We start from the raw sequence: 21,138 nt of genomic DNA on the forward strand, positions 1-21,138 counted from the left end.
GCATACTGCTCTCAGTTTTTAGTGTTCCAAACACTTCGGCTTTCTCTTAGATCCTTAAAGGCGTCTAGATCTTTCCTACCACGGAGCCTTTGCACATGGTATTCTCTCTGCCTCAATCACTTCTCCCCTTGCTCATTCCATGGCTGGCTTCTTGTCATTCTTCAGGTCTCTTAAATGTTACCTCCCCAAAAAAAACCTTCCCTGACGAGCTCATTTACAGCATGCAACCCCTCCTCTGTTAATCTCCACCACAGTACTATTTCATTCTTTCATAATAGTATAGTTTGCTAATACATGTCATATTTATTATATGTTTTAACTTGTTTATAGAATGTCTCTGACCTAGGCTGTCAGCTCCTTAAAAATGCAAGGACAGTGTCTACATTGTTTGCCCTGAACACTCAACACAGCCAGGAATATACAGAAGCTCAAGAAATAGTTGTCTGGGGGTAGGGAAGGGAAGAAAGGAAGGAAATAAGGAGGGGAGCTATTTGGGCATTTCTGAATCTTTTATTCTCACTTAAATCATAAAATAGAGAATGACGAATACTCATGTACCAGCCAGTCAGTTTATTTTGCGAATATAATTGAAATTCTGTGGTCCCATATCTTCCCTCCCCACTCCCCAGGGCTAATCATTCTCTTGAATTTTGTACTATTCATTACCTTGTATGTCTTCATATTTTAAACACATATATTTTGTATGATTTTAACTCTATGTAGTGCTATATAAATAGAGATTAAGGAAATGTCCCTAGGGAATTCACAAAAATAAAAAAGGCACTTTTCAAACCCTCTTCCTTTAAAAAAAAAAAAAAAGAAAAAAAGAAACTCATTAAATGACATGTACAGTGTTCCCACTACAAACTCAGTCTAGTCAATAATATAATGAAATGTTTATCCTTCCAGAAAGAAAGAGTAATGAAATTAACAAGAACAGGAGAAATAACATTTTAAAATGTAGTGGAGAGGATTCCTACTGCTAAATTTTTATAATTAATAACATGTTCAGAAGATGCAAGGGAAAGAAGGTACAACTTAAAATTAAATTGTTAGGGGAAATACCATTGTACTTCTAAAAGTATAGAGAAATATAGAGTGGTTACTTCACAAATATAAATATGTCCTTCAGAGAATCTTCCTACCCAGTGGTACACAGGAAACACTGCCCTTTTCACAAAAATAATTCCTAGTGAATAATAGCTGTTTAAACACTGCCCCCTAATGTGCATACTCAGCTCCCTCTGAAATGATATGAGGACCATGCTATTAAAAATAATCAGGTCCTTCCTCCCTTGTGATCACTCTAGCATTTTTGTCCTGCAGACCAGATTTCACAGACTGGGGCAATTTCAACCACACAACTGTCATAGTACATTAAAGTCAATCTCCCAGCCATTCTAAGATTACTCTCATCAGCAATAGGGCCAACATGTGGGTGAGAACAAACTATTTGGGCTTGGACAGCGCTGACAAGACAGCAATACCATTGGGAAATATCAGGAAAGTCTAGGATCTCAATCACAACATGTGCAACTTTAGACTGATGTAATCAGTCTTATTTTAAAAAAACACATACACACAGACACACTGATTACCAAGAAAATCAAACTTTTTTTTTTTTTGAGGTGGAGTCTCACTCTGTCACCCAGGCTGGAATGGAATGGCATGATTTCGGCTCACTGCAACCTCTGCCTCCAGGTTCATGCAATTCTCCTGCCTCAGCCTTCCAAGTAGCTGGGATTGTAGTCACTCACCACCATACCCAGCTAATTTTTGTATTTTTAGTAGAGACGGGGTTTCGTCATGTTGGTCACGCTGGTCTTGAACTCCTGACCTCAGGTGATCCGCCCGCCTCAGCCTCTCAAAGTGCTGGGATTATAGTCACCCACCACCATACCCAGCTAATTTTTGTATTTTTAGTAGAGACGGGGTTTTGTCATGTTGGTCAGGCTGGTCTCGAACTCCTGACCTCAGGTGATCCGCCCGCCTCGGCCTCTCAAAGTGCTGGGACTACAGGCATGAGCTACCACGCCCAGCCAAGAAAATCAAATTTTAAAAAAAGAGATGAACCTTGCTTTATATGCACACAAACTCACAACTCATGAATGACTTTGGCTTCCAGAAGAATCTGTTGAAATTTAGACTCCCTGACTAATAAATTTGTTCATGACTTCCACTATTGCAAATAAAATTAACAAGTGAAAGAAAATGGCAAAAATATATTATTCTCAAGTAGCACTGTTCAGTGTCACCTAATTACAAAATCTATGTCATTACTTATTGGTATGTCTAAGTATGGAAAGCATAGAGGCACTTACTACTAAGACAAGAAGCCTGAGTTTTAAACCCATCTGCTATTAAATAGCTGTGTGACCTTAGGTCTGGATCTGTTTCATTATCAGGAAATAAAGGAGAACGGAGTATATAGATGTTATTCTAATAACTGTCAGGAGGTGGGAATGAGGAGATTATAGAATAATGAGAGGTATGTTTTCAGACTACACATATCTGCCTATCACCCTCTCATTCCTCCATTATATCACTAAAAAGCACATGATAGAACCATCCTTCCTTGTCTGAGAAATACTGAATTATATAATCTATCTCCAATGCCATTTTGCCACACTAAAATGTTATTACAGAATTTGAGAACTGTAAGAAAACTTAGAGACTCTCCAATCATTAACTCAAGGCCCAAAAGAACTTTTGACCCTAACCAGTTAGTTATAAATGTGAATCATTAGGAAGTGTGGGCTTCCCAAGTAGACTAACACTTTTTTTGACTCGATGATGTGATAAAATGTATTATTATTCTCAATTGTCATCCTGCTCGAAACCCATGCCCTATGCCATGCGACTTTGTAGTTCCTCCCTCTGAAACAGAATGTATTTCACCACCCATTGGTATTGGACTTGGCCATGTGACTTGCTTTGACAAATATTCCATTTGTTAGCAGATGCATTGGGAGCAGAGGCTTTAAACACACTGGTGAAAATGGGCTTGTTCTCTTGCACTCCACCTTTCCCTATGAGGGGAGATGCATTTGGTGGCCATTGAGCCAAGGAGGATAACAGACATGCAGAGCATACCAGTCCCCCAATGCACAACTTGGAGCCAAACCTAACCAGTCTGTATCAACTGAATCCCAGCCAACCACAGACATGGGAAACAGAAATAAATGCTTATTGTCATATAGCATTTTGCATTTGTTGGCTACGCAGTGTTTTTATGGTAATATGATAATTCAGAAGATAATTTACCGATATTAAGATTTTAAACCTCAACGTTTCCATTAGATTACAAGATTCTGATGGAAAAAATCTCTCCCTCGCTCTGTCACACATACAAATATTGTTTAGACAGAAAAATGAAAATATGATTATGGATCTATAAAACAGCACATTTTAAAAAGTGAGATCTAGTGGCCAAGAATCATCTACCAAGTACAGAACCTGTCATTCAGTACAGAAGTTAATCATCAGGGCCGGGCACAGTGGCTCACACATGTAATCCCAACACTTTGGGAGGCTGAGGTGGGTGGATCACTTGAGGTCAGGAGTTCAAGACCAGTCTGGCCAACATGGTGAAACCCCATCTCTACTAAAAATACAAAAATTAGCCAGGCAAGGTGGTACAAGCCTGTAATCCCATCTACTCAGGTGGCTGAGGCAGGAGACTCACCTGAACCTAGGAGGTGAAGGTTGCAGTGAGCCGAGATTGCACCAAAGCACTCCAACCTGAGGAACAGAGAGATACCCTGCCTCCAAAAAAGAAACTGCTGTTGGCTGTGGAACCCCTATCATGTGCTCTGCATTACAGGTGGAACTGGGAATAGAATAACACAATCACATAAGGCCAGGAGTTCAAGACCAGCCTGGCCAACATGGTAAAATCCCATCTCTATGAAAAACACAAAAAAATTACCCGGGTGTGGTGGCTAGTGCACTTGGTGTTGTCCTGCCTAAAACCCTCTTCGCCAGTAGCTATGTGGTTCACTCCTTTACCCCATGCAAGTCGCTACTCAAATGTCACCATATGGGCAGGGCATTCTCTCACCTACCAGTATGAAATAACTTATCCTCACCCTACCCCCTTGCCAACTACCAGACTCAATTACCAAAAACAAAAGCAAATGTGCTTATTTATTTACTATCACCCTAACCCAGCATATAAATGCTCTAGAGAGCACAGATGGATTTTTATCACTCCTGTATTCCAGAATCTGAGTCTATTGCCTGGAAGATCATAGGCTTGCAGTAAATATTTGGTGGATGACTGAGTAAAAACTTAAAATATTATGAATTTTTCTGACGCAAACTATTAATATAACATTTTATGTTATGAGTCACTTTTCTCTATTGCATCCCTAATTAAGAGTTAAGTACTTATATAGAAAACTAAGTAACATTGTGACTTTTTCCCTTTAGCCTAAACATACACATACATGCATATATAAGTGGTTCACTGGCAAGGGCTGAACAATTGGAAGACTTTATGCCACTCTTTTCCTTCCTTTGGCTTAGTGCTTCTGAATATACTGAAGGGATACCTTGGGTTCCTATGTTATTATCTTAAAGCCCATTAAAATTTCAACAGTAGGCCGGGAGTGATGGCTCATGCCTGTAATCCCAGCACTTTGGGAGACCCAGGTGGGTGGATCACCTGAGGTCAGGATTTAGAGACCAGCCTCGCCAACATGGTGAAACACCGTCTCTACTAAAAATACAAAAATCAGCCAGGCATGGTGGTAGGCACCTGTAATCGCAGATACTCAGGAGGCTGAGGCAGGAGAATCCTTTGAACTTAGGGGCAGAGGTTGCAGTGAGCCAAGATCATGCCACTGAACTCCAGCCTGGGCGACGGAGTGAGACTCTGTCTCAAAAAAAAAAAAAAAAGAATTGTTTTCAAGTGTAAATTCACCTATGCAAGAGTTAGTAACAGTACTTCGTAAACATTTGTAAAACATCAACATAAAAATTAGCAAAACTATAGGCAGACAATTCAAAGAAGAAATACGAATAGCCAATAAATTTATGAAAATATTCATTTAGGTTAATGTTCCTTAATGATGTTCAGCAGCCAAGGCCGGACGTGGTGGCTCACGCCTGTAATCCCAGCACTTTGGGAGGCTGAAGAGAGTGGATCACGAGGTCAGGAGATGGAGACCATCCTGGCCAATATGGTGAAACCCCATCGCTACTAAAAATACAAAAATTAGCTGGGCGTGGTGGCACGTGCCTGGTAATCCCAGCTACTCAGGAGGCTAAGGCAGAAGAATCGCTTGAACCAGGGAGTCAGAGGTTGCAGTGAGCCGAGATTGCGCCACTACAGTCCAGCCTGGCAATAGAGCGAGACTCTGTCTCAAAAAAAAAAAAAAAAAAAAGAAAAAAGTAATGTTCAGCAACCTAAACAGCCTTGGAAAAAGGAAAGTAGAATAACTTCCAAAAAAAAAAGCCAGCAAGAGGTTTCTTATAGCAGTAAGAAAATACAGAAACTGGAAAACCTTTTAACTGACAAGGGTGTGGGGTTGAAATACCTGTGATGGAACAATAGATGATGTGAGGAGCAATCTTGTCTATATCTTCATATCCCAGGCCCATTGCAGACAGTTTGCCAGGGACATAGTTTTCCACAAACACATCACAAACAGCTGCAAGCTGATGGAAGAGGTGAACATGAGTCAGACTTCCACTCAACAAATCCCCACATGATAGAATTTTAACTTTACACAATTGATTCTCCCTTTGTAACAGCTCAGAAAAATCACAGGACTGATGAAGCAAATTAGATAAACATACAAGTTCTGGTCAACTACTTAAAGCATTACTGTCAGTAAAATAATGGCTACTAAAGTTTTTGTAAGTACATGTAAGAACATGCAGAATAGATTCTGCATCCTTCGGATGTAATAAATATCTAGACTACATGGTCTGTCCAAATAGATTCTCAAAAGATTAGGTAGAAAAATTAGAATGTAAGTACACTAAATCAATGAAAAACATTTTTTAAACCTTTACAAGAAAACTAAATAGGCCAGGTGTGGTTGCTCACTCCTCCATTCTCAGCACTTTGGGAGGCCAAGGCAGGTGGACTGCTTGAGCCCAGGAGTTCAAGATCAGGAGTTCAAGACCAGCCTGGGCAACATGGCAAAATCCCACCTCTACAAAAATTAGCCAGACACGGTGGTGCATACCTATGGTCCCAGCTGCTCGGGAGGCTCAGGTGGGAGGATCACTTGAGCTGGTAAATTGAGGCTGCAGTGAGCCGTGATGGCGCCACTGCACTCCAGCCTGGGAGACTGTTAGACCTTGTCTCCAAAAACAGACCTAAACACAATGTCTTTACTACTCAGCATCCCTGTTATTATGTAATATTCCTCATTATAACTTGCAATAACGCACGTAAGCAGGATTCTGAAATGTTTTCACACCTTTCAGATGCATTCTTCCCAAACAGTTTTAAATGTATTTAAGAACCACTGGAGTTTTTTTTTCTTCAGGCTACTAAACTATAGCCCAGTAAACGAGGAACTGTCAGGAACAAAATCCAGATTGTGATGCCCAGACTGCTGTTACGGGAATTAGAGGACAATGTAGCATTGTAAACCTTAATTTTACAGAAATTTTACAAAAAATTGGGAAATTTTTTTCCCAAAATTTCAATTGTGACTACATACTTTTAAAAATGTTTTTAAAGGACCAGGTGCAGTGACTCACACCTATAGTCCCAGCACTTTGGGAGGCCGAGGAGGGCAGATCATTTGAGGTCAGGAGTTCAAGACAGCCTGGCCAACATGGTAAAACCTTGTCTCTACCAAAATTACAAAAAAATGAGCCAGGTGTGGTGTCACATGCCTGTAATCCCAGCTACTCAGGAGGCTGAGACACAAGAATCACTTGAACCTGGGAGACAGAGGTCACAGTGAGCCGAGATCACGCCACTGCACTCCAGCCTGGGTGACAGAGTGAGAACCTGCTTCAAAAAAAAAAAAAATCTTTTTAAAAAAAATTGGCTGGGCACAGTGGCTCACACCTGTAAATCCCAGCACTTTGGGGGGCCTAGGTAGGCAGATCACTTAAGGTCAGGAGTTCAAGACCACCCTGGCCAATATGGCGAAACCCTGTGTCTACTAAAACTACAAAAATTAGCTGGGCCTGGTGGCACATGCCTGTAGTCTCAGCTACTCAGGAAGCTGAGGCAGGAGAATCACTTGAACCCAGGAGGTGGAGGTGCAGTGAGCCAAGATCGCGCCGCTGCACTCCAGCCTGGGGCAACAGAGTGAGACTCCATCTCAAAAAAAAAAAAAAAAAATCACAGTAATTGGCCAGGCCAAATAGCTGTAATCTCAACACTTTGTGAGGCTGAGGGGGTGGGGGTAGATCACTTGAGGTCAGGAGTTCGAGACAAGCCTGGGCAACATACCAAGGCTTCGTCTCTACAAAAAATTTAAAAATTAGCCAGGCATGGTGGCACGTGCCTGTAGTCCCAGCTACACAGGAGGTTGAAGAAGGAGGATTGCTTGAGCCCAGAAGGTGGAGGCTGCAGTGAGCCAAATTCTCACTACTGCACTCCAGCCTGGACAACAGAGTGGGACTGTCTCAAAAAAAAAAAAAAAAAAAAAAAAGCACTCCTACAAGCACTAAAGAAAATAAACTGCAGGCTGGCCAGGCGCAGTAGCTCATACCTGCAATCCCAGCTCTTTGGGAGGCTGAGGCAGGTAGATTACCTGAGGTCAGGAGTTCAGGACAAGCCTGACGAACACGGTGAAATCCTGTCTTTACTAAAAAATACAAAAATTAGCCAGGCATGGTGGTGGGCACCTGAAGTCCTAGCTACTCGGGAGGCTGAGACAGGAGAATTGCTTGAACCCAGAAGGCAGAGGTTGGAGTGAGCCGAGATCGCACCATTGCACCCTAGCCTGGGAGACAAGAGCAAAACTCCGCCTCAAAAAAAAAAAAGAAAGAAAATAAACTGCATGCTATATAGCAAAATTCTAATATTTTTGTTTCATCTAAGCATAGGATAAATGAGAGTTCATTATTCTTTCAACTTTTCTGAATGTTTTAATTTTTCATAACAAAATGTTATAGGAAAATAAAACTCATGCATTGCTCTGCTGACCATAACACATGCCCATAATAATGATATTGTGACTGTCAACTAATTAACATAGAAAATTGTCTGAAATATTGGATAACACATGATCAGAAGCTATCAAATCATATTGCCACAATAATACTAAGTTTCATATAGGTTTTCTAGGCAGAGTTTCAGTTTTTACACAACCTGTTTTTGGTTAGCCTAGCTGACAAAGGAGTCATACTTTTTGAAGCTCTCATGTATCCAGCTGATTGCCTTGTGTAATACTTAGGAACTGTTTCTATAAACTAGACTCATTGTATTAGCAATCATAGCCACCAAGGCCTAAATGGAGAGGGGTTATTTTTGCTAATCGTTTTTTTTTTTTTTTTTTGAGATGGAATCTCACTGTGTCACCCAGGCTGGAGTGCAGTGGTGCAATATCGGCTCACTGCAACCTCTGCCTGCCGGGTTCAAGCGATTCTCCTGCCTCAGCCTCCCAAGTAGCTGGGACTACAGGCACACACCACCACGCCCAGCTAATTTTTGCATTTCTAGTAGAGACAGGGTTTCACCATGTTGGCCAGGCTGGTCTCGAACTCCTAACCTCATGATCCGCCCGCCTCGGCCTCCCAAAGTGCTGGGATTACAGGCATGAGCTACCATGCCTGGCATTTTTTGGTACTCTTAAGGCCAGAAGAGAAATCTGTACCAGAAATATGAAAGACTAGAGAAAAAATAATTTTTCCTTTAGATAGTAAGATACATAACTTATTAATTGTATAACTACCTAAAAGCAATTGCCTGGCCATGGTGGTTCCCACCTGTAATCCCAGCATTTTGGGTAGCTAAAGCATGCGGATTGCTTGAGGCCAGGAAAACAATTTAGAAAAATCAAACCAAGTTTCAAAAGAAAAACAAAAACAAACAAACCTAAGTTATGCTACAGGAAAGATACGGGAAGAAAGGGTGGTAAGATCAGGATGATTTTCAAGTTTTGGGTTCAAAATATATCTAGTTAATGAAAATTCTAAATTGGCTGCATTGATCCAGCAGGACCAAAAAGAATGGTCCCTGATTCTGATCTTAATAATTCAATAACTGAGATAGAGAACATATAGCAGCAGCAGAGCAATTGAAGCTAAGTTGATGTTTTGATAAAAAATAAAGTTTGAGGCCAGGCGCGGTGGCTCACGCCTGTAATCCCAGCACTTTGAGAGGCCGAGGCGGGTGGATCACCTGAGGTTAGGAGTTTGAGACTAGCCTGACCAATATGGTGAAACCCCAACTCTACTAAAAATATAAAAATTAGCCGGGTGTGGTGGCACATGCCTGTGGACCCAGCTACTCCGCAGGCTGAGGCAGGAAAATTGCTTGAAACCAGGAGGCGGAGGTTGCAGTGAGCCGAGATCGCGCCACTGCACTCCAGCCTGGGTGACATGGGAAGACTCTGTCTCTAAGTAAATAAGTAAGTTTGAGACTTGGTTCTCTAACCAAATAGCCCTAAGTACAGTTGGCCCTTGAACAACAGGGGTTTGAACTGTGCAAGTCGACCCCTAGGTGGATTCTTTTCAACCAAACGTGGATGGAAAATACAGTATTCACTGGATGCAAAACCCATGTACACTGACAGCCAATTTTTTGTATAAGCAGGTTCCACAGGGCCGACTGCAGGACTTGAGTATGCACAGATTTTGGTATATTTGGAGGTTCTAGTAGAACCAATCCCTCGAATACAGAAGAATACTGTACATCCATTAGATTCAACTGTAAACCTTAACAAGATGGCAAACAAGGTTTATCCCACATGATGAATCCAACATCAGGAACATAGGAAATAATAACAGGAAATAACATAGGAAATAATACCTCATGAGTGCTGACTATGTGGCAAGCACTCGTCTACACATTTTACACAGACTAACTCAATTCTAACAACAACCCTAGAGAGTAGGTACTATTGGGCTGGGCACGGTGGCTCACACCTGTAAATCCCAGCACTTTGAGAGGCCAAGGTAGTCAGATCACTTGAGATAAGGAGTTCGAACCAGCCTGGCCAACATGGTGAAACCCCATCGCTACTAAAATTACAAAAATTAGCCAGGTGTGCTGGTGCACACCTGTAATCCCAAGCTCTGGAGGTTGAGGCAAGAGAATTGCTTGAACCCAGGAGGTGGAGGTTGCAGTGAGCTGAGATCATGCGACTGCCCTCCAGCCTAGGCAACAAAGCAAGACTCTGTTTCAAAAAAAAGAAAGAAAGTAGGTACTATTATTACCTCCAGTTTACTAATGAAGAAACTGAGGCACAAAGAAGTTATGTAACCTGTCTGAGGTCATATAGCCAGTAAGCACAGAAGGCAGGATTCAAATCCCATGCAAAGGTATCCATCCTTAATTTAACCACTGTGCCTTCCAGCTCCTCTAAGAAAGATGCTCAGATCAGGTCTGGATATATTAGTCATCTGAGTAAGGGTTAGAGAAAGCTTGGACTCTCCAGTGATGTGACCCAGATCCAAATGTCAGCTTTTCCCCATACTAGCTAGGTAATCTTGGAGCATCACTTAGGCACCAGGAAACTCAATTCCCTTTTATGTAAATGAGATCTCAATACTTCATTTACAAGGTAAAATATGAGGATTAGAGGAGATAACATGAGCAAAGTGCCCAAGCCCATGATTTGCTGCAGAGTTGGTGCTCAGTCAATAGTAGCTAGCACCGTAACGATACACAATATACAAAAAATTTAAAGCACATTACACTTACAAAGAAGTATACAAATCAAGGTAAATACTTAAAAGGTATTTGTAGCAAACATACAGATCACCCATAAAATTGAGTTTTAAAACACTTTTGCTCTGATATTCCAATCCCTAATTATAACCTAGGTGGTAGGATGCCTTCTATACATCATACTGTACCTCTCTGATGATTTTCACCCCTTTTGGATCCTTGATATTAACAGCAATACTCTAAAAATTAAAAAATATATATATATTATTTCAATGACCAAAACACAAGAAGCCCAATCCCCACCATTATGCAATATACCCACATAACAAACATGCACATGTATCCCCTGAATCTAAAATAAAAAGTAAAAAAAAAATAAAGTATGTATATTAAAATACTATCATAAAAGTTTTTCTTTGTTTACTTTTTGAGACGGAATCTTGCTCTGTCACCCAGGCTGGAGTGCAGTGGCGCGATCTCGGCTCACTGCAACCTCTGCCTCCCGGGTTCAGGCGATTCACATGCCTCAGCCTCTCAAGTAGCTGGAATTACAGACACCCGCCACCATGCTCAGCTAATTTTTGTATTTTTAGTAGACACAGGGTATCGCCATATTGGCCAGGATGGTCTCGATCTCCTGACCTCGTGATCCGCCTGCCTCAGCCTCCCAAAGTGCTGGGATTAAAGGTGTGAGCCACCGTGCCCAGCCATGAAAGTTCTTCTTATTGCTGACAAGAAAGCCATTCATATCATAGATCATCCTCTTAAATTTATTTTAAGCATGAAGAAATATTTAAATCATCTTTACTGATTGTATTTACCATGAGGATATATTAATATGCTAACAAGGATGATAGGAGATGTTTTTAAAGTATAATACTGACTGTTAGGCAATTATTCCCTAATAATAACAAATCTAAGGAATCAAATGATTTTTCTATTTCATAAAATTATTTCCATTATAAATTCTTATGAAATGTTCTAAGTTACTTAGTAGGTAAGAAAGAGTAGTAAAAAGCTCCATTGTTTCTACTTAGTGAATGGTAAATGAATAGAAAGTTTAATTTACTCGAAATATTAGTTACATCTTAATTTTTTTAAGGAAGAAAAAAACAAGCCACAATGATATCAACAGTTTTGCTATTACAAGAGAATTACACACAAAAAGCAAAAAAGGGATGATATTCTTACTTTTTTATTTCGGTTAACACTGAGATAATATGTACTTTCTGTCCCAACAAAAGGTGGCCCCCAAGTTCGTGTATCATCACCAACTCCTGAAAATAATAACATGAGCTATTAATCTTTGGGTTTTTTTTTTTTTTTTTTTTTTTGGAGATGGAGTCTCGCTCTGTTGCCCAGGCTGGAGTGCAGAGGAACGATCTCTGCTCACTGCAACCTCTACCTCCTGGGTTCAGGTAATTCTCCTGCCTCAGCCACCTGAGTAGCTGGGATTACAAGCGTGCACCACCATACCTGGCTAATTTTTGTATTTTTAGTAGAGACACGGTTTCACCATGTTAGCCAGGCTGGTCTCGAACTCCTGACCTCAGATGATCCACCCCCATCCACAGCTTCCCAAAGTGCTGGGATTACAGGCATGAGCCACCGACCCCAGCCATTTAAAGCAGTTTCTAAGTGACCTTAAAAATAAAAATAAAAATAGTACTATCAATTTCTAGAACTATAATTTAATTGTACTATCGACTGCTAAAACTAGCTGGGATTACAGGCACCCACCAACATGCCCGGCTAATTTTTGTATTTTTAGTAGAGACAGGGTTTCACCATATTGGTCAGGCTCATCTCGAACTCCTGACTCCAGATGATCCACCCACCTCAGCCTCCCAAAGTGCTGGGATTACAGGTGTGAGCCACCGCACCCAGCCAAGAAGCATTAGTTCTAACTGGAGATAAACCAATGACATCTCCTGCATCAGCCTCCATAGTAACTGGGATTACAGGCGTGCACCACCATGCCCGGCTAATTTTTTATTTTTAGTAGAGACAGGGTTTCATGATATTGGCCGGGCTAGTCCCGAACTCCTGACCTCAAGTGACCCAGCCGCCTAGGCCTCCCAAAGTGATCCCACTGCACAAGGCCAGTAGTTTATTTTAGATATTTGCACTCATTTCTCAGGTGGAGATAATGTCAGGAGTCTAAACTGGAGGCCTACAGGCTTTCCTGATCTAACTGGGGTTTCAGAAGGCTCTGTGTCCATGGCACATGACAGGAAATGTATGGTTAAAGGACATAAACTGGAAAAACCTGTAGCTTGGGAGACATGTTTTATTTGACCCACACAATTCTTTTTTTTTTTTTCATTATACTTTAAGTTTTAGGGTACATGTGCACAACGTGCAGGTTTGTTACATATGTATACATGTGCCATGTTGGTGTGCTGCACCCATTAACTCATCATTTAACATTAGGTATATCTCCTAATGCTATCCCTCCCCGCTCCCCGCACCCCACGACAGGCCCCAGTGTGTAATGTTCCCCTTCCTGTGTCCATGTGTTCTCATTGTTCAATTCCCACCTATGAGTGAGAACATGCGGTGTTTGGTTTTTTGTCCTTGCGATAGTTTGCTGAAAATCATGGTTTCCAGCTTCATCCATGTCCCTACAAAGGACATGAACTCATCATTTTTTATGGTTGCACAGTATTCCATGGTGTATATGTGCCATATTTTCTTAATCCAGTCTATCATTGTTGGACATTTGGGTTGGTTCCAAGTCTTTGCTATTGTGAATAGTGCCGCAATAAATATACGCGACCCACACAATTCTTAAAGTTTTTAACTAGCTGCCATGATTTCAAAATCTGGAAATCTTTAAAAATTCACACTGCCTTTCTTAGATGACCTTTTGACACACTGATTCATTCAACAAATATTTATTGAGCACCAACTATGTCACAGACACTGCTCCGTGCAGAGCAGACACAGCAGTGAACAAAAGACCAACAGCCCTGGCCTCGTGTCCCCTAGTGGAGACAATGCTGAAATTTCAGCTGCATCCTTGCTCACTTTCCTGCTCACTTTCCTCACTTAGGTTCCCTGCCTGGCCCTGCAGGCACACAGATACACCCACTGACTGGCTAACTCTACAAAAAGAAGAGTATACATAAATGTAATATGCTCTTTGGTTACACAAATAAAAATAATCTAATCTAATAGTAAATCAGAAAACTACAACCAGGCCAGACGTGGTGGCTCATGCTGGTAATCCCAACACTTTGGGAGGCCAAGGTGGGTGGATCACTTGAGGCCAGGAGTTTGAGAATAGCCTGGGGAACATGGTGAAACCCTGTCTCTACAAACAATGAAAAAATTAGCCGGGTGTGGTAGCACACGCCTGTATTCCCAGCTACTTAGGACGCTGAGGTGGGAGGATCACTTGAGCTCAGGAGGTCAATGCTGCAGTGAGCCAGGAGTACGCCACTGCACTCCAGCCTAGGGGACAGAGCAAGATCCTGTGAAAAGAAAAGAAAAAGAAGAGAAGAGAAGAGGAGGAAAGGGGAGAAGGGAGGGGAGGGGAGGGGACGGGAGGGGAGAGGAGGGAAGGGAAGGGGAGGGGAGGGGAAGGAATAAAAGAAAAGAGAAAAGAAGGAAGGAAGGGAGGAAGGAAGGAAAAGAAGGAGAGAGAAAGAAAGAAAGAAAGAAAAAGAAAGAAAGAAAGAAAGAGAAAGAAAGAAAGAAAGAAAACAACAACCAAATTTTACTTAATTGAGGAACTGTAGAAGTGGATATAAAATGAAACTAGTTTTCTACTGAAATGTGAAAATACCACCAAGTTGCTTTTAATGAAAATCCCTTTTTCTCACATCTGAGTTGAATAACTATCTCAAAAACCCAAAACAATTAAATATATAATATGAATATTAAAATGTATTAATTAGAAGGGTGAAGAGAAGGAGTCATAGTAACTGGTCAAAAAAAGGACAATAGGCCAGATGTGGTGGCTCACCCCTGTAATCCCAGCACTTTGGGAGGCCGAGGTGTGTGGATCACCTGAGGTCAGGAGTTTGAGACCAGCCTGGTCAACATGGTGAAACCCTGTCTCTACCAAAAATAAAAAAATTAGTCGGGCATGATGGCACATCCCAGCTACTCAGAAGGCTGAGGCAGGAGAATCATTTGAACCTGGGAGGTAGAGGTTGCAGTGAGCCGAGATCGTGCCATTGCACTCCAGCCTGGGCAACAAGAGCAAAAAGTCTGTCTCAAAAAAAAAAGGACAATAAATCCCTGCTAGGAACAAAGCCCGATACCAAATGTATGGTGATGAGACATAATAAAGGCCTAGACAAAGAAAGATCTGTTGTGGTTTAGTTTCCATGGTGGAAACTAAAAAGTACAAAGGAGAAATAGGCCTCACTATATAGGGAACAACAATTTATAAAATTAGTAGAAATACAAATGTTACCCTGGTGGCCAACTGAAATAGCAAGAGAAATTATTAATACATTGAATGTTCTATCTAGGAATGGAAAATGCAAGAAAACCAATGGTTGTAAGTGCTGCAGGGCTGAAATCAGATACCAATACGGAAATTAGAAGCTTTAAAGAAAAAAAACAAATGTTGAGCTAGAAAATAAACATTCCTCCACATGTATCCAACAATGACTAAAAGCGATGAACATCATTGGCTGAATAAACAAAGCATCATCTCTGGGAGCAGGACTTGCCAGGCACTTCTACTGCCTGAGACTGGCAGGGATAATAAAAAGTAATAAAATAAAATATACTAATACATGATATTCCTCATGCTCATCAGAGAATCTTCTGCTAACTGCTTTGGCCTCTTAAGAATATCTACTTAACAAGAAATTGAATCTTCCGGATCAAATATTCTACTTTCTGTAAAGACAAAATAAAATTTAAAATTTTTTTAAAAAACAAGGAAACAAACAAAAAGATATTCTACTTTATATGGCTATCATTTATGGTCAATTACTAAGTTGATACAATTATAAATCATTCTCTTGTGAGTCTTAGAGATACATACACACTATTCAGCACTAGACCAGTCTCACTGATTTGGGGATTCTGTTTAAGACCCGTAGGATCAGATCTTGAAACATAAATAATAATAATAATGCTAATTTTTGAAAACTTCTAAAACAAGCTGCACAGGCCATGTGTGGTGGCTCACCCACACCTGTAAGGTCAGCACTTTGGGAGGCTGAGGTCGAAGGATCATTTGAGCCCAGGAGTTCAAAACCAGCCTGGGCAACATAGGAAGACCCTGTTTTCACCAAAAAAAAAAAAAAAAAAAAAAAATTTTAATAAGGCCGGGTGCGGTGGCTCACAGAGTGAGACTCCATCTCAAAACAAACAAACAAAAAAAATTAGCCAGGCACAGTTGCGCACAATTATGGTTCCAGCTAAGGTAGGAGGATTGCTTGAGCCCGGGAGGTCGAGGCCATAGTAAGCCATGATCACACGATGGCACTCCAGCCTGGATGACAGAGTGAGATCTGTCTCAAAAAAAAATAAAATAAAACAAGCTGTTTATATGACGATATAGCAGACATTAAAAAACATGGACTGTGCCCTTTAAGTGCTTATTGGAGAGAAAGGGCACAAAACAATGACACGTTCCTTTTTGAGATGGAGTGTGGCTCTTGTTGCCCAGGCTGGGGTGCAATGGCATGGTCTCGACTCACTGCAACCTCCGCCTCCCAGGTTCAAGCGATTCTCCTGCCTCAGCCTCCCAAGTAGTTGAGATTACAGGCATCTGCCACCATGCCCCACTAATTTTTGTACTTTTAGTAGAGAAGGGGGTTTCACCATGTTGGCCAGGTTGGTCTTGAACTTCTGACCTCAGGTGATCCGCCCACCTCGGCCTCCCAAAATGTTGGGACTACAGGCGTGAACCACCATGCCTGGCCAACAATGATGCTTTTCTAAGCAACTTTATCAATAACAGCTTGAACTAAACACCAAAATGCTAAGATGATACCAAACAAAAGTGAGAAATGTGTACACAGAATATATCTATTTGGTGAACAAAGGAGGAAGAAAGAACAGGAAAGATGTCAGATGAAAAACATAAAAGCAAAAAACTGATCTAAGCTTAGGTGTTTCCTGCTTCAAAACCTTTAAAATTATAAAATGGGGAAATGTTTCTTTTATTGGGAATAGAAAAAAATGGCCAGGAGTAGTAGCTCACACCTGTAATCCCAACATTCTGAAAGGCTGAGACAGGAGTTCAAGACCAGCCCAAGCAACATAGCAAGACCCTGTCTCTACACACACAAAAAAATTTTTATTATTACAGCTGGGCATGGTGGTACATGCCTGTAGTCCAAGCTATTCAGGAGGCTGAGGCAGGAGAATTGCTCGAGCCCAGTAGTTGGAGGCTATGGTGAGCTATGATCACACCACTGTACTCCAGCCTGGATGACAGAGGGAAATTCTGTCTTTAAAAAATAAAAACAAAAAGGAAATAGAAAATAATGACTTAGGTTGGAGTATTGGAGGTTTTTTGTTTGTTTGTTTGTTGTTCCAGCCCAGGCTGGAGTGCAGTGGCACGATCTCGGCTCACTGAAACTTCCACCTCCCAAGTTCAGGAGATTCTTCTGCCTCAGCCTCCCAAGTAGCTGGAACCACAGGTGTCTGCCACCATGCCTGGCTCATTTTTGTATTTTTAGTGGAGACGGGGTTTCACCATGTTGGCCAGGCTCGTCTCGAACTGCCGAATTCAGGTGATCCACCTGCCTTGGCCTCCCAAAGTACTGGGATTACAGGTGTGAGCCACTACGCCCAGTCTTAGGTTGTTTTTTGAGGGACTTTGATTCCTTTTCCTTCTCTCCTTCTGTACCCTATTTCTTCACTTTTATCCTCCTTTCTCCTGGCCTTCCCTTTATTCCACGGTGAGGGAGGGTGGCCAGGCCCACTGTAATCTCAGTCTCAATGCTAAAGCTAGGCTGGGGCTAAGGAAGGCCAGAATCATGGCTGAGGGTCTGGATATTCCTTATTACCTGTCTGCCCCTAAATAAGTTGCTTTACATCTCTGTGCCTCCATTTTCTCCTTTATAAACTATGAATAATAGCATCAGCCCATAGGATTGTTGTAAAGATTAAATAAGCCCAGGCAAAGCATTGAGAACTTTGCCCCGGCACTGTAGGTGTCATTATCATCATTGTTATATGCTGCATCTCAGCCTCTTTTTTTTTTTTGAAACAGAATCTTGCTCTGTTGCCTAGGCTGGAGTGCAGTGGCATTGACCTTGGCTCACAGCAACCTCCACCTCCCGGGTTCAAGTGATTCTCCTGCCTCAGCCTCCCAAGTAGCTTGGATTACAGGTCCATGCCTGGCTACTTTTTTTTGTATTTTTAGTAGAGAAGAGGTTTCACCATGTTGGCCAGGCTGGTCTCAAAGTCCTGATCTCAAGTGATCTACTCTCCTTGGCCTCCCAAAGTGCTGGGATTACGGGCTTCAAAAACTGTGCCCAGCCTCAGCTTCTAACAAAAGCCTTCAGGTGCAAAGAAGAAATTGGCTTGAGCCTTAGCACTTAGCACACGTAAGGAGTAAAAAAGATATCATTAGTGTTAGTTCACAGGAAAACAAGAAATGGAGAAGAAAAAGACAATCATTTTATTTTAATTCTCTCCTTATCCCACTTACAGGTACACTAAACATGGGTATTTAGAGAATTATTTTAAAATATTTATTAGTTTGTTTCTATTTTTTAAAGGGAGTAATAGCTTTACCTGGTCTCTCCACTTTTATAACTTCTGCTCCAAGATCTCCTAAATTCATAGTAGCAAAAGGTCCCGCCAGGACTCTACAATGTTAAAAATGATAAATAAATTAATTACCATCTTAAAAATTTTTATATTAATTATTTTCCAACAACCTGTCAACACAGACAAGCTCATATAATGCTAGTAAGAATCAAAACAGTTAAAAGTGTAATTTGGCCATATGTAATAGGAGCTTTAAAAATATATATCCCCTTTGATCCTATAATTCTTTTTCTTTTTTTTTTTTTGGAGACGGAGTCTCGCTCTGTCACCCAGGCTGGAGTGCAGTGGCACTATCTCAGCTCATTGCAAGCTCCACCTCCTGGGTTCACGTCATTCTCCTGCCTCAGCCTCCCGAGTAGCTGGGACTACAGGTGCCCACCACCACGCCCAGCTAATTTTTTTGTATTTTTAGTAGAGACAGGGTTTCACTGTGTTAGCCAGGATGGTCTCGATCTCCTGACCTCATGATCCACCCGCCTCGGTCTCCCAAAGTGCTGGGATTACAGGCGTGAGCCACCGCACCTGGCCCCTATAATTCTTTTTCTAGAATTTTATCCTGAGGAAGAAATCAAAACTGAGGGAAACATTTGCGTACAAGGAAGCCTAATTTATAATCGTGAAAGATTGGAGGATGACTAAGTAATTATGTGACATCAATATATTAATTACTATTTTACTTTTTTGTTGAATTTTGAATAACATAGGAAAATATTAAAAATATAACATTGTGTTTAAAATGTGGGTAAAACTGTAATTTCAATATGGTTCAAATTTTTGTTTTTTAAGATTATATATAAATACACATTGGGAAAAGGCATAAATACTACACTAATTGTCTCATAGAATGATGATATTACAGGAATTTTTCTTTTCTTATTTTCTTCTCTAAAATTTCAACATAAGCATATAAGTCTCTTCTTATAATTCAAAAAATTAAAAGTTTTTGAGGAAAGGGAAAAACCCAATCACCAAAATGTAGATAAACCAATACAAACCTTGTTAGATCCAGAATTTTTACCCCTTCCAATGGCTTTATATTGTTCATATCTGGCAAAACAGAGAAAACATTTCAAGATAATTCATTACTAATTTTCTTACATTTTCACATACACCAATATAAGCTTGAGACAGATCACAAGGACTACAGTGATTCTTAGCGAGGGAGTCCACAGACCACAAGGCTCTAGTAAAGAATACTGGAAGCTCAGCCAGGCACGGTGGCTGACTCCTGTATCCCAGCACTTTCAGAGGCCGAGGCAGGCGGATCACCTGAGATCAGGAATTTGAGACCAGCCTGGCCAACATGGTGAAACCCCATCTGTACCAAAAATACAAAAATTAGCCAGGCATGGTGGCACATGCCTGTAATCCCAATTACTTGGGAGGCTGAGGCAGGAAAATCACTTGAACCCAGGAGGCGGAGGTTGCAGTGAGTTGAGATTGTGCCACTGCACCCCAGCCTGGGCGACAGAGCAAGGCTCTGTCTCAAAAAAAAAAAAAAAAAAGTACTGGAAGCTCATACAGTAGGCATTCTCTCCTTGAAATGAGCCAATTTATTATTTTGTAAGAAATCGCTGTCACAGGCCAGGTGTGGTGGCTCACACCTGTAATCCCACCACTTTGGGAGGCAGAGGCGGGTGGATCACTTGAGGTCAGGCGCTTGAGACCAGCCTGGCCAACATGGTGAAATCCCATCTCTACTAAAAATACAAAAAATAGCCAGGCACTGTGGCTATTTTTTACATGCTATGTGCATGTAATTCTAGCTACCCGCTGAGGCAGGAGGATCCTTTGAACCCGGGAGGCGGAAGCTGTAGTAAGCTGAGATCGAGCCACTGCACTCCACCTGAGCGACAGAGCAAGACACCGTCTCAAAAAAAAATTACTATCACAATCACAGCAATAGCAAATATTTGAAGTGCATGTGATTGGTGCATTATTTTCTTGACAGCATACTTACATGGAAAACCAAATTACAATCAGAAGGTAAACTGATAGGCAAAGCATCAGAAAAAGGAAAGTAGCTAAAACCATGTTTAATGTGGTAAATTGTTACAGCTATTTCCCCAAAAATCACACCTCCAGATATCCACAACCTCATACATTCTCCTCCCACGTTGGCACTGGGCTTGGACATCTGCCTTGTTTTCGCCAACAGGACATTAGGAAAGTTGATGCCAGCAGAGGCAGGATAAGTGTTTACACACTGGGGCTTGACTTTTTGGACCACTTCCATCTTCATGTGAAGAAGCACAAGATGAAAGAACACATGGAGAGAAGTGCAGCTGAGACTGTCATTGCAGCAGTCCCAGCTGAGGCCCAGACATCTGGATGAAGCCATCTTGGAACACCCAGGCTGAGCCAAGCCACTAGTTATTTGCAGACACATGAATAAACCCAGGTGAATCCAGCAAAAGAATTGCCCAACTGGCCGGGCTTGGTGGCTCACACCTGTAATCCCAGCACTTTGGGAGGCTGAGGCGGGCAGATCACCTGAGGTCAGGAGTTCCAGACCAGCCTGGCCAACCCCGTCTCTACTAAAAATGCAAAATTAGCCAGGTATGGTGGTG

At 41.4% G+C, this 21,138-nt stretch overlaps 1 protein-coding gene across 5 annotated transcripts in view; it reads right to left on the reverse strand.

Moving 5' to 3' along the window:
- Positions 1 to 21,138, reverse strand: part of SUGCT (succinyl-CoA:glutarate-CoA transferase) — a 735,535-nt gene that overhangs the window by 669,390 nt on the left and 45,007 nt on the right. For all 5 annotated transcript variants that reach the window (XM_054497215.2, XM_054497218.2, XM_063667374.1 and 2 more), the window contains 5 exons: positions 19,564 to 19,615; positions 18,533 to 18,606; positions 12,005 to 12,090; positions 11,002 to 11,052; positions 5,541 to 5,661 (listed from right to left, as the gene is read on the reverse strand). In XM_054497215.2, the coding sequence (XP_054353190.1) occupies positions 5,541 to 5,661; positions 11,002 to 11,052; positions 12,005 to 12,090; positions 18,533 to 18,606; positions 19,564 to 19,615 (384 nt within the window). The remainder of the gene's footprint in view (positions 1 to 5,540; positions 5,662 to 11,001; positions 11,053 to 12,004; positions 12,091 to 18,532; positions 18,607 to 19,563; positions 19,616 to 21,138) is intronic.

This window comes from Pongo pygmaeus, chromosome 6, assembly GCF_028885625.2.
Source record: "Pongo pygmaeus isolate AG05252 chromosome 6, NHGRI_mPonPyg2-v2.0_pri, whole genome shotgun sequence".
NCBI classification, from domain to species: Eukaryota; Metazoa; Chordata; class Mammalia; order Primates; family Hominidae; genus Pongo; species Pongo pygmaeus.